The sequence below is a fragment of the Motacilla alba genome, chromosome 1 (genome assembly GCF_015832195.1).
Source record: "Motacilla alba alba isolate MOTALB_02 chromosome 1, Motacilla_alba_V1.0_pri, whole genome shotgun sequence".
Taxonomy (NCBI): Eukaryota; Metazoa; Chordata; class Aves; order Passeriformes; family Motacillidae; genus Motacilla; species Motacilla alba.
Genome location: NC_052016.1, coordinates 106464091 through 106478266, shown reverse-complemented (window position 1 = coordinate 106478266; position 14176 = coordinate 106464091). Strand labels below are relative to the sequence as shown.

The window sequence follows — 14176 nt, the reverse complement described above, 5'->3', positions numbered from 1 at the left end:
TCATTTTTCCCTTTTAGCAATCTTACTTGAATGGTATCTAGAGTACTCTAGTCACAGTATCTTCAGCTCCTGGTTTGTTTCAACCTTAATCTCTGCTAAAATGAATGTAAAAAGGAAGCTTTAAGTAGTAAGGTAGTGGTTTTACAACAATTTCATGTCACTAGCTTAGTAGCTTAGTACCCTTTAACACAAGCAATCTTAATTTCTAAAGCTTTTTGCTCTCTCATCCTAAGATTAGGAGGAATTTAGCCAAGATTTTCTTCACAGATCTTTTCATTCATTGACTAGAAATTAAACATAAGTAGCAGTTCAACCTATATTTAACTGCTCAGGGACTGAACTTTGTAAAACACAGTTCTGTTGATGTAGATGCAGGACTGCAATGATGAATCAGACTTAGGAATGCACGAAAGATAAAAAGATGGAAGTTTTAAGCAGGAGTAGCAGATCTGCAGACTAACGTTGTCCTGGGCAGGTTTGAGCAACAATAAAATACATTCAGAAAAGTGTACTAAGAGCAACAAGAAGGGTTTGTTTTTGCAAGCTTTACTTCCAAATAATTACACCTGGTACAGATATGATCAGATATTTTTAAGATAAAGTGCTTGCTGGTAATGTACTCTCAAGAAAGGCTTTTTCATTGAGACACAAAAGTTTCTGTACGGAAAGCAGTTTAATAAATAACATGGCCTGTCCTGCAGCATCAAACTTCCTCTCTCAGACCACGTGCACATGTGTACCTGCTAGCAGTCAATTACAGATGGAAGCAATTGTAGTGCACCAGCAATTTTGCTATTGCAAGGACAGTGGTTACTCTGAGAGCCAGTAGCATTTCTCATACAAGTATTCTACCACTTAAACTGCAGCTGAAAGCCTCAAAAACACCTGTAGTTTTGTCTGCCTGACTGCAAAAAACTGTCCAACAAATACAGAGTTTGCTCTGGTTCATAATTATGAAATGAATTCAGTAATATAAAATACATTATATTTTAAAGATGCAAGTCCATATCCTAAAATAGCGATTTTAATAATGATCAAATTCAGCTCAAATACTATCTATAGTTATATACCTGCATAAGGGCTGAAAGCTGTCAAATCTACTCTAAGTCAAGACCTTCCTGAGTTCTCTACATATTGCCAATCCTTAATATCACAGTGCAGATATTACTGGTAAACACATTCATAGCTCAGGTTAACAGGAACAAGAAGTTTGGAACTTCTAAGGCTGTACACAAGTTTTCCTAAAAAACTGTCACAATGTGGATCCTTTCAAGTGCTATTAAAGCTGACTGAATAAAGCACTTCTTTTTCAAAAAATGGTTATATTTCAGTTACTCAGATTTTTCACCTTATCGATCAGAAACATGCTAAAATGGACTTAAGGCAAGGACACACATTACTTTTAAAAATTATCAGTATTTTGCATTAAACCACTGGAAAAATTAGTGCAGCATTAGAATAGTATATGGGAGAAAATGGACATTAAATATGTAGGAAATTCACTTCCTACTTACAAACCTACACAAATTACAGCAACATTAGGCAATTAGAAGACCTGGACGTAATTTATATTAACTTATAATAACCACATTAGAGATGAAGTACCACTCACAGCAAAAGGAATGTAGTGAGATTGAAGTTTAATATCTAGCATTGTTAAGAAACTGATATCTAATGAAACAAAAGTGGAATGCCGATTTCATAAAAATATACACATATAAAAGTATCTTTGTGCCTGAATTCCAGAACAGCTTCTCCAAAGTAGTGCTTCTAGAACTTTCAAGTTTTAATTATATTCAAAGTATTTACCATTTGAATAAAGTTGGCAAATTATATTCTTATATTATTTTTTTCCTTGATGTTTTCCTGAACAGAAAGCATCACTAATTCAATAACGGGTCACTCATGAATGGAGATTTTTCTTTCTCTCCCCCATGAAAGCAGCAGAATATTACGATTTTAATATTAGAGTGAAACCCATTTGTTATTCTATCCACTACACCTTCTCCATTCTTTTATAGAGCAAGCTAGTCAACAGTAATTTGGCAAAAAGAAATTTAAGTCAACAACAAGATGAGCTGGGCTTCGGTTTCCGATGAAGGTTTACTGTATCTGTTTGAATAAAGTGATCTGATCTATCTTCAGAGGCTAGAACTCTTCTAACAGCTTCTTCAAAGGCTGCTGCAACATTAGTGGCATCTTTTGCACTGGTTTCAAAATAGGGATGGTTGCCGTTATTCCTGCACCAGTCTTGGGCTTCTTCTGTAGATACTTGCCTTTCATCGATATCAACTTTGTTACCCAGTATCACAAATGGAAAACTTTCAGGCTCCTTCACATCTGCATAATAAATGAACTCTTTCTTCCAGTTGCTTAAGTTTTGGAAGCTTTGAGAGTCATCCACACTGAAGGTTAGCAGGCAACAGTCAGAACCTCTATAGAAAGGAGTCCGCAAGCTCCTAAACCGTTCCTGACCTGCCGTGTCCCATATCTGCATTGTAACAAAATGTCCATCGACTTCCAATTCTTTATTTAAGAATTCCACACCTATTGTATGAAAGAGCTGTGCATCAAACTTGTTGGTGACGTATCTGTTCATAAGAGAGCTCTTCCCAACTCCACCATCTCCTAGCAGTATTACTTTAAGGAGTGATGATTTTGCTGCCATTGTTACGGGAAAAGATCCTCCTGTTTTCCTAGACCTGTAAAGATTAAGGAAATCATTAAAAAGGAAAATAGTTGTGAGCACCAAATTTTGCATACATAACTATTTAGAATGTGTTTTAAATTCCAACAACATCAAGTTCCATGTACAAAACAGGACTCCACTAAACAGGCTAACTGTAGATACATTCCAGTAAGAGTACCCACTCAAGAATATCAAATTGAAGAGGTGTCTCTTCCACAGACTGCAGTCTGCATCTAAGCATATGCTGCATAAATTACTGGTCTGTCACTTAGAACTGTTTTTAACCCCCAAATCCTTCAAACCACCCCCCTTTGTACTAAAGGGGTATCACATCACATTCAACAAGTGCTATAATTCATTTATGTTCACTGGAAAAGGTTCGTGGAAAAAAGCTGAGTGAGAGAATTTTACAGAGCATGTGCCTTGAACTAGTCACTTCAGTGCTGTATTTGATTACCAAAGTTACTTTTTAAACCAAAGCACTAGCAAACACAGTTATCTATAGACCTAATGCAAATGCTGTCATTTTATTTAGATGAGCGTTCAATAGTTTATAGTTTACTCCTTGCAGAACAGCATTGATGAATGGAATACTATTAAAACTACCACAAAAGAAAATTTGCTGTTACTACTTCAGTGATACTCAAAATGCCACATACTGAGCCCAAGCCCACAATGACAGTTAGGAGGTGTCAACTTCCCATAGTAAAACTGTCAAAAATTCTGGAAGTGCTAGTGAATAGTCTGGCTGCCAGCATGGGGATGGCAAATTAATGACACCAAAGAAGGCTTTTTAACTGTTAGACTTAAAAAGAAATTTAAAAAAAAATCCTTTAGCACTAAAGTAGTTTTCTTATTAGTGCTTTGTACCCAACCTTTGCCCTCACAACTGCAGTGTCATCTAATACTGTAAAATGGTGTTTTAATTGCTCGGGGGTAAAGTTTCATTTTATCAAGCCCAAACTGACTGTGTTCCTAAACCTACCTGATAGTCTGGGCTTCAGCCCTAACAGGCTTCTCTGAAAATAGCATCTATTTAAAATGGAAATGGGTCATAAGTTGCCTAGTCCCTCTCTTTCTTTGAAGGAAGGAATGTGGTCTTGCTAGTTGTAATTAGCATTACTGGCATATACATCACCCACAGCGTGGCTGTAGAATTAGTACCTGATACAAGCTGGCATGAGAGTCATATGACTCTGTGCTGCCTTACAATCAAGGCCTACAGTAGGAACAAGAAATTTCAGCATTTTTTATCAGTGATTTTCCATCTTTGAATATTTACTTGCTGGACACAACCTACAGTAAGACAAAAGGAGTAGTTTGAAGCCTCAACACAAAAAAAAAACCAAGTCAAAATACAAGGAACTGACTGCTTCCATTAAAATTTTTTTCAGAGCAAGTAATTTAAATCCTTCAGACTGCATAATTAACTACAATGTTTATAAAACCTTAATTCTGTACAGGTTTGTATGATAATAAAACTTCTTAGAAGCCACAGTAAGATAGTTCATTTACCCTTCAGAGAGCTACAGGATAATGGCTTAGGTTATAAACACATACATTTTAGTGCATGTGAAAAGCCTCATTAGAGTCACTGGACTACTTGCATAAGAATTGCAGTTAAGAGATGCTTAACTCTGAAAATGGTCCAGGGAATTTATTTATGTCTCCAGTTTCTACATCAATAGATAGGAGCTGCTTCTTAATAAATAATGCTTTCTTGGAAACAGAGGGTACTGAATGTTCTCCTGTTCTTCCCTACCAGTGCAGGGAACAAGTTATAATTGATTTTTCCAGTCCTGCAGAAATTGGAAGTTCCGTGAAAGACACAACGTGCATAAATAACTGGCCTCAGTAGTTCTGACTGGTACTATGCACTCACTTCTTTAGCATCTGCATTTTAATCAATGGCACTTATTATCATGAAATTGTCCACAAGGCCACATTTTAAACAAAATACATGTAAGGGAAGTGTTAGCAGTATCTTCTGCTTTGTGCATCTAGAACCTGCTAAGTTGATTTGCACAATTTCAACTACATGGGCCATTCCAGTGAGGTCTGAGAGACTGATGACCATAAAATTAGTTTTATGGGCAGACAATTACAGACCAACCACAAACTACTAAAAGTGGACCAAACTGGTCGTTTCACACAAAAGCTACAGAAAGAATCTTCCGTGACATTGCAGGCAATGTTGCTTTTCAGGACAGTCAGTTTCCACAGCTGCCATGCTAGGCCAGAATTAAGTTTCTGTAAAGTTTTTAATCCAAAATAATGGAATATACATTCAGTCATTTAAATAGATGCTGACAAGCTGTATCTGAAGTACCCAAGAAGCATATTTGAAAGTATTAATAAGTATTTTTGTTTGAAAGCAGCCAAGACTTTATACATTTATAGTTTTATTACTGTATAAGGACTCATCTGCAGCCACAACTGATAATGTGATTTAGAGTATCTGCTTAATCAGGGTTGTATTTTTCAGAACAGTAGACTGCTGCATTTATTTTCTGATCGTGCATCTTTAAATAAGTTAAGATTCGTAAAGAACTCAATTTTTGCAATTGTTTTTTTCTAAAGTTATGAAGCCTTAACACTCCAACAAATAATACAATGATAAAATACTTAAGACATCACAAGAATTAATATTATTTCTCCTATTATACATTTTATCTGTATAATGTGCATTTGACAGTGTTTTTGGAAGAGATGATTAACATACAATATGATGTTTCTGAAAATTTACTACATCAGTTTTTCAGTTTAAATCACCATTCATCATCTGAAAACAAAAACAAAACAAAAGCTTAATTCCTAATGTGCATCTGATTGCTTTACCCAGCATCAGGAATCACAAGACAGTACAGAATTACATGTAACTGTTTGCTATAGTTATTTCTTAGTGAGCTGCACAATTAGTTAAAGTAATCTCAACCTAGTAGACAAAGAATCTGTAACAAGAACAATTTTCCTCATGTTCTTCGATCATTTCAATATTCAAAGAAAGTCAGAGCAAATAAAAAGCAGCCCCACTTTGGTTCATTTTGATAACCATTTCTGAATTGCTTCCCCTAACTCAAAGGGATTACAGTGCTTAAATCACTGACTTCAATATTCCTGTTAAAAGCAGGGAACATTTTCTACTAAATGTAATTTATGACATGATCATATACCATAACATAAAAAAGTTAATTAATTGTTGCCTTTTAGGATGTCCCTTTTAAATAGTAAAATGAATTGCAAGTCAAATATTTCCACTATCAGTTCAAATATTTGCTGTCACAATGAAAGACAAACAGCTAAGCAACCTCAGAAAAATCAGTTTGCATTACGAAATCCAGTCCTGCAAAGCTTAATGAAATACCACTGCCTTGTCCAGTCTGTCCATCTAGATTGTGTTACTTCCATATCTCTGCTTAATATCTGTCTTTATTTTGAGTGCAAATACTTCTCTTGCTTAGGTACTGAGGCAGCACTCAAAGAAAAGCAAGATTTTTGGTCTAGAACACCACAGCAGCAACATGTGAACTCAAGTCTAGGCATTTGTCCTTTTTTACTATAAAAATAATTTCACAGATTAAGGAGGACCTGCTCACACCAGTGTACTGAAGGCTGAAGACATGCTGAAGTCAAGTTGTATGGAAAAGCAGTGCTGGTCAACACGGTAACTGCACTGCATCTGTAATGTCAGCAAGCTGCAAACCCCCTGTAAACTATTATGCAAACCAAGGCAATTGGACCTATTTACAGTTTCATTTTTCCATGCTGATCCAAGCCACTGCAGCATGTCATTAAAAACCCAAACTAAAAAAACACATCTAGCAACTGAAATCTCATTCCACTCAGCATTTTTAATAGGGCACCAAAACCTGGATCTATTGTAATACCACCACTGAACTGCCTTAGCATTTCTGAAGTAACAGATGTAAGGGATACTTCTAATTTTCAGAAAATTGCTTCTCCACTTGTATTTACTTTCTAACTTGGAAACAGGCGAGAAAATTTGTTTCAGTTATCACTGTTATTCAGTGGTTACTGATGAACCACCTGCTAGACAAAACCAAGACTAAACCTTAAGGTTTTCTTGAGGATATGTAGTACACTGTTCTTTAACTGAAGCTGTTAAACATGAAACAGACTCAAGTTTATTCCCATCATGTAAGTAATCATGTTTACTTACAACCTAATATGCTATCAGCCAAAAAGGGGCAATCTTTGATTTAAGAAAAAGACACTAAAGTCATGGACAAGCAGAATTAGCAGTTCTACGAGCGTAACACTGACCGTGTTTCACAACTTCCTATCTTCAAATTTACACATATAAGCACATCCATTTCATCTTATTCACAATTTTACTTACTAAGCCACCATATTTTGTTAAGCCACTGGTATCAAATTAGAAGTTCTAAAAGGCACAACACTGCAAGTATTTTGACTGAAAAAAACACTTGCCTTTCAATAGAAATGTAAACTCCGTCCCTCATTAGTAGTTGGGTTTTTTTCCACACGAACAAAGCGTTTGACAATAATTGCCAGGCTAGCATAGAAAACGTTGTTTGTTAGTTACAGTAGCCCATCAAAGAATGACATTAATTGCTTCTCTGTGAAAGGTCTGAAAAGAAGTCCCAAGAACTACAAGAGTAGCAGCAGAAAGGGCAGAATCCAAAACTACATAGTTTTCAACACTTACTGTTTGCGGAAGATTTACATTTCTCAGCCCTCAATCACTACAGTGGTTAAACTTGTTGCCTATAGCAGATCTGCAAGTTTCCAAAAATCTGAAAAGAAAGGACAGAAGCACATTTTCGCACTTTTCTCTCCTTAGTCAATCCTTGTTCTTGTATTTGGGAGCTAGTGGTTTACACCCTGGTCAATTAAGTGGCAGAAGAATACTTTTTTAGTGCATAAGAGGCCACAAACATTTTCACCTTGAAAGACTTTTTTTTCAATTGAAAGGAAAACAACCAGATATGAAGCCAAGATGCTACAGGCTTTGTACTTTTGAACGTGTTACAAGCAGAGACATTAGCCAGCCTCCAAACTGACCCTCCCCTCCATGGGGCATTGACGTAAGAGCTGTGGATCAGGAACGCCCAGTCTGACAGTCACTTGTCAGCTGCCTCAAAGCCCTTCTGTCATACAGCTACCAAAGTCCTAATCTCCTCACATGTCTTCCTTCCTGTATCTCTGATTTCACTACTGCACTATGAAGATAACCTGCCTGCAAATTATTAAACATCTATCCAAAAGAAAACACAGACTATTTGAAAGTGCCTCTAGTTGTAAGCAGCCTTGATCTAACACCACAATATCACTAGAACTTACTTGTAATTTCTTAGATGAACACAACCCAAAATGAACTGTTATTTAGCTGTTGCCACTCATTTGGATACCAAAAGAGTTTTATTTGGGGGGTTTCTTTGTAAGGTTGTTTTTGACTCCTTTGAAGCTCGGGATTCTAGCTCAAACAGTTGCCTGGCATCACTCAGGACTATGAAAGAACCAGTGGCCAAGGGAAGGAATCCTGAAGTTCACATAACCCTTGGATCATTAAATCATTTCAGTACCTCCTGCCAGAATCACTTTGTTTATTCTAGCTTTGTTTATTCTAACTTCTAGCTAGACACAAAGTCAATCAGCAAAACTTGTCAGGAGAAATACCTACATTTATATCTCTGCCATTTTAATCTTGCGTAAGCCTAACCTTCACCTCCAGCCTCATTCCCCAAATTCAAGTAGAATGAGCAAACTTATTTATTACGATTTAATCAGAGTTGACATTTCTCAGCAGTTCACAGTTAAACATCTTCCAGCTTAAATATTCCATTGCTTTCAGTCAACTTCAGAACACCCTTCAGTGCTGCTGCTCCTGGTCCAACACTGCTAACAATGCCTGAGCTATTTGACATTCTCCTTGCAACCTACTTCTCTATTACTGCTTCCACTCTTTCAATAACTTATCCAGCAATTATTTCTGCCCAAATGTGCTCATCTTTCTCCCTTGCATCAGTTTCCCTTTTCCTTCAGGGAATCTCAGTAAGAGCAGCCTCTATTGGTTCAAGGCTACCTTGTACATTCATACACTTCCCAGTGTAACTCTTGTGACAAAAGCCCATCCCTAAGGCATTAAGTGGGTTACACTGCACCAGGCCAACACACTCGTCTGCCCTGCTCAGAAGGAAAACAAAAACAAAACACAGGGGAGAATGAACACTATTAAATAAAAACCAAACCAAAACCAAACAACAAACCCTAAAGACTTCTTACAAGCCTTTTTGCTGGGAAGTTTTTATTCATTGTGAAACATTTGTGTAAAATTCCAATCTCAAGGAGCTGGAAGATCTGTTTCCCATAATTTATTACCAAACTGACACAAAATAAAACAAAGCTTGAAATTTAAATATCTTATTTGACCCTCTGAATTTTTTTTTACACATATTTTCAATTTAAGGAAACTGATGGTGTTCGAGCAGTCAAAAGTAAAACAAGGATTGCTAGCGCAGGGTGGTTTTTTTTGTTTGTTTTTAAATAAACACTGTCTCTTTTTAACTTTATGGAAAAGGCTTTACTAATATTAAGACAGCAAAGACAGCTCCATACAACCTGAATGAAGACAGAGAAAAGTAACAGCTCATTATAAATTTGATGTTGGTATGAAACACAGATAGAGCTGTATCATCCTTTGATTAGGTTCCTCTGAAAATAAAAGTGCTAAGAAAAAAATTGTTTGGATTTATTTTGGGTATGTGTGCTCTCCCTCCAGTCTGCCATTACAGCTTGTTACCTTTGAAGCTACTAAAAGTAATGGAAAAACACTTTGAAAAAACAAAAAACCAAAAAAAAAACAACCCCAGTCACACATAGCCACCCTTGCTCTAAAAAAAGCTAGCACTGACAACTTCAGTGTTGCACAACACGTTAAAAGTAAAGACAAATAAAACCCACATGCTTATTTAGTGTAGCTGTAAATTATTATGGACAAGAAGGAAAACAGGTAGGATGGGAGGCTGCATGACGGCTATCTGCAGACAAGCATTTCAATTCCTGAACAAAACTTAGCCAAGAAGTTCCCTACTTTAATGTCCCACCCAAGGTAATAAAACTTAAATGCTTTCAATGTATCTAGTCATATGTAACCTTTCTATAAAGGCACTCATGGAGGTTTTTAAAACCATTTCTCTTGCGCTATCCTGTTATCCACGAAATTGTTTCGCACAAGTTACATGTAACACGGATTTACTTACACCAAGAGCAGCCCATTACCCACGCAGACGTAAAGGGCGATTGCAGTCCCGGCCCATCCCTGTCCCTGCCCACACCTGCGCCCCGGGGAACTCCCCCGGCCCCGCAGAGGGGCTGAGCCGAGCCGCTGCTTCCAAAAAGGAGAACTGAAAGCCAAGGGCGCGCTGGGCGGGCGGCCCCTCTCCAGCACAGAATCCACTGGGCTGGAAAAGACCTCTGAGATCACCGAGACCAACCTATGGCCGAACACGGCCCTGCGAACCAGCCCACGGCCCTGAGTGCCCCGTCCAGCATCTCCCTAAACACCTGCAGGGACGGTGCCGCCACCACCTCCCCGGGCAGCCCGCTGCAAGCCCCCGGCAACGAGAAAAAGGAGATAAAAGCAGCTTCAATACTTCTGTTCCCAACCCGAAACGTGTTGAGAACACAGGTACGAAGTCGAGCTGCACCCTGACAGACCAGCGGTGTCTCTCAGACGTGAGGAAGCGCTCCGGGGTCGGCGACCGGCCACAGGCCAGCTGGAGCCGCTTCCCAAAGGAGCCACCGCCTGCCCCGGAGTCACGGGATCCCGGATCACGCCACATTCCCCGCCACCCGCACCGGCTCTGGGGAGCGCCCGGGGTCCCCTCCCACCGCGGGCCCGGCCGGGGCTGCCCTCCCGCTCCCTGGAGGCTGCGCCGGGAACACCGGGGAGCGCGCCTGGGCTCTCGGACAGCGGCGGGGCAGCGAGCGGGGAGCGCGCCAACAAGGGAAAGGAAAATAACGCAACCTGACTCGGCTCCGGACCGCGGGAAGGGGACTGCCGCCGCTCCCGGGCGCGCTGGGGACGCCGATCCCCGCCCGCGGGAAGGAGCTGGGGCCGCTCCTGCCGCCGCTCCCGGTCCCGGGCTGCGCCACCGCCGGCGGGCGCTGCGGAAGGAACGAACATGGCGGACGGGCCGGGGGCGGGGCCGGGCACCACGTGAGGCAGGGCCCGCCCACCGGCCACGCCCACCGGGCAGAGACCACGCCCCGGCGGGAACGGGGGGAGCCGCTCGGCGCGGAGCGGCGGGAATGGGAACAGCGGGAAGGAGCGGGAAGGGGGACAGCGGGAGCTGCGGGAATGGGGACAGCGGGAAGGAGCGGGAATGGGGACAGCGGGAGCTGCGGGAATGGGGACAGCGGGAAGGAGCGGGAATGGGGACAGCGGGAGCTGCGGGAATGGGGACAGCGGGAGCTGCGGGAATGGGGACAGCGGGAAGAATGGGGACAGCGGGAAGAATGGGAACAGCGGGAACAGCGGGCAGCGGGAAAGACTGTGCCCATAGCCAAACCAGGGCCGGGAATGCCATCGAGGGCCATCTCCCATCCAGCCCTATCGTGCGCCGTCTGAGAGCGTTCCTCTGGAAAAGATAACACTTTCACAGACTGGATGCAGGATTGCAGGTGGAGTCTCATGAGCTCAAAGAAGAGGAGCAGAACCACCTCCCTCAACCTGCTGCTCATGCTGCTTTTGATTCTACTTTTTGATTTTACTTGCTCTAGATTGCCCTGCATTATTAAGCCCGAAGATGCCTTTATAAAGTATTTGCCGGCCAGAGTTATTTATTAAAGGCAGTAGTCTCCCTGTGCTCCACACTCAGGGCACCAGGTATGCAAACTCACAATTATAAGGCAGCTTCGCTTTACAAGTAGAAACTTTTATTGTGTCAATGAAGGAATTAATCAAAATATAAAGCACGCTATTTTAAAAAGTACCCAGGTGCTTTTTTTTTCCTGTAATAATTCAGAATAACACCAACTTGACTGTTAAAACAAGATCAAAGGGAAAAAAAGCTAAAGGAGACAGTGATAAGAGTCTTTTCTGTGCTCTTACAACCTCCTCACGACGGCAAAGTATAATTAAAATTAAAAAAAACCAAAAAAACCTAAAGAGGTTCTCACACCATCAGGAGGAATAGGTGATGACAGGCATAAGTGCACCCATTTGCTCAAGCAACCATCACATGCTTCTGATCATAAGGCAGATGCAACCAGACTGGAATTGCCACTTGTAGAGTTGTCTTGTTTTGGATCAGACGGCCCAAGGAATGGAAAACAAGATCTCAGTATCATCAGAAGGAGATGTCTCCTACTGACAGGAACAGGATTATTAAAAGGCAGACCATGCTAGAGGCAAATTTGATGATACCAGACCCACTTTTATCTAACAAAGCTGGACTTCAAAAAAATTTTAAGTGCTTTTTTCCTGGAATCTGCTTTCATCCAATCTAGAATAAAAGACAAGCAAGGGCTGGAGGGATAGGAAAGTGGACTTTAAATTATAGTACTTCTAAGGTATATAAGTTCTGATCAGTTATAAATCATTATTTTATTATTTATAAGGAAGAAAAAGCTGCATTTAGAAATGCAGGAAATAATTACTCTGTTTTGCACTTAATATATTTTGGGGAAAAGCTACCATGTTTTTGTTTTGAAACACATTGGATACATGTGAGAAATTTAAAATTGCAGGATAGTTTGGCTTGGAAGGGACCTTTAAACATCATCTAGTCCTATCACCCTGCAATGAGCAGAGACATCTTCAGCTAGATCAGATTGCTCAGAGCCTTGCCACCATCAATTTGGGTAACCTGTTACAAGGTTTCATCACCCTTGTAAAGAAACTAATTCTTAGCCTAAATATAGTCAGTCTGTCCAGTCTGGATCTATGCTCCTTTCTCATCCTACTGGAACAGGCCCTGCTAAAAAGTCTGTCCCCATCTTTCATATAAGCCCCTTTTTGGGTCCTTGAAGGCTTCAATGAGGTCTTCACAGTCTTCTCCAGGCTGAACCACACTAGCTATCTCATCCTTTCCCCATAGAAGAGGTGCTCCAGCCCTCTGATCATCTTGGTGGCCTCCTCTGGACCTGCTCCAACAGGTCCATGTCCTTCCCATGCTGGAGACCCCAGAACTGGATGCAGGATTGCAGGTGGAGTCTCATGAGCTCAAAGAGGAGCAGAACCACCTCCCTCAACCTGCTGCTCATGCTGCTTTTGATTCTTTCTGGGCTGCAGTTTCACATTGCCAGCTCATGTCCAGCCTCTGATCCACCAGCACCCCCAAGTCCTTCTCCTCAGGGCTGTTGTCAATCCATTGAACTCCCAGCCTGTACTGACATCAGGGGCTGCCCTGACCCCAGTACAGCATCTTGTACTTGCCCTCATTGACCCTCATGAGGATCCATTTTAACCCAGCTCTTCAGCTTGTCCAGATAGCTCATTTTTCAAGTTCATTTAGAAACGAAATTCTTGAACTTCTCAGATAGGATGTATTTTTATTTCCTTTACATGGGAACATGTAAGAAAATAGAAAATAACCATGGTGTAACCATGGCTACTATGCTTATGATTTTATAGGCACACTGGAGCATCGTAGGGTTACTCTCATGGTTAATACACATGCATGAGTGCTTGAGGATCAGGAACTGAAGGCCCTTTTCCTTGTGTCCACTCTGTTACATACCACGTATGTAACAAACCCAACAGTTGCTACAGAACAACACAAATTGTAGAACAAATAATGCCTTTGATAGGGCTGTTCACACCAAGCACACCTGCCAGTCCTGAGGTCAGACAGAAGAACATGCCCAGTTAGGATGCAGTTTGAAACAAGCGCACCAAAATCTCTCCTGTTTAAATTCTGCACACAGGCAGGGTCCCTAGGGAGGCTGCTGTGGGGCTGCCCCTGTCTGACCACCCCAGTGTGGGGGAGCAGGGCTGGGGCAGTGCTGGTGGGGGCAGCTGCTTCAGAATCCCACTGCCAGCAAGAGCCGTGTTTTGGCTCAGGCACTGTACAAGCCTGCTGGCCCTGTTCCTGCACCCCACCTTGTGCACCAATCTCTGTCCGACAGCACGTCCCCAGACTCGCCCGGTTCTCACTGGAGTTTTGGCAGGATATTGTCACCAGACCTGCCTTGCTCTTGTCCGGGTGCTGCCGGACAGTCACCCTTATGACTGTCCCTGCACGCCTTGTCACCCACCATCCTGCCCTGGCTCTCCTCCCCCTGTGCAGCATCCCACCCTTGCTGCTCCCTCACATGCACCTTCATCTGAAAGCTGACTTTGCACTTCAGGGATTTTGTGGTGAGGTGCATTCATGTTGTTACGCCATGTCAGAGGGAACAGCACAAAAAACATCCAGTGGCAAATAAAGGGCAACTTTTTGTGAGTAGGAGGAAGTTCTGTATCAGCAAAGCTCTCTTATAATAAGAGCTTGTGAATAA

At 41.4% G+C, this 14176-nt stretch overlaps 1 protein-coding gene across 5 annotated transcripts in view; it reads right to left on the bottom strand.

Annotated features, from left to right (window-relative positions):
- Positions 1-530: 530 nt before the first annotated feature.
- LOC119702978 (ras-related protein Rab-9A) overlaps positions 531-14176 on the bottom strand; it is a 30255-nt gene continuing 16609 nt past the window's right edge. For 2 of the 5 annotated variants that reach the window (XM_038142052.1, XM_038142036.1), the window contains exon 2: positions 531-2702. In XM_038142052.1, coding sequence (XP_037997980.1) covers positions 2063-2668 — 606 coding nt within the window. In that variant the 5' untranslated portion in view covers positions 2669-2702 and the 3' untranslated portion in view covers positions 531-2062. The other 3 variants (XM_038142005.1, XM_038142015.1, XM_038142044.1) reach the window with 3 other exon arrangements.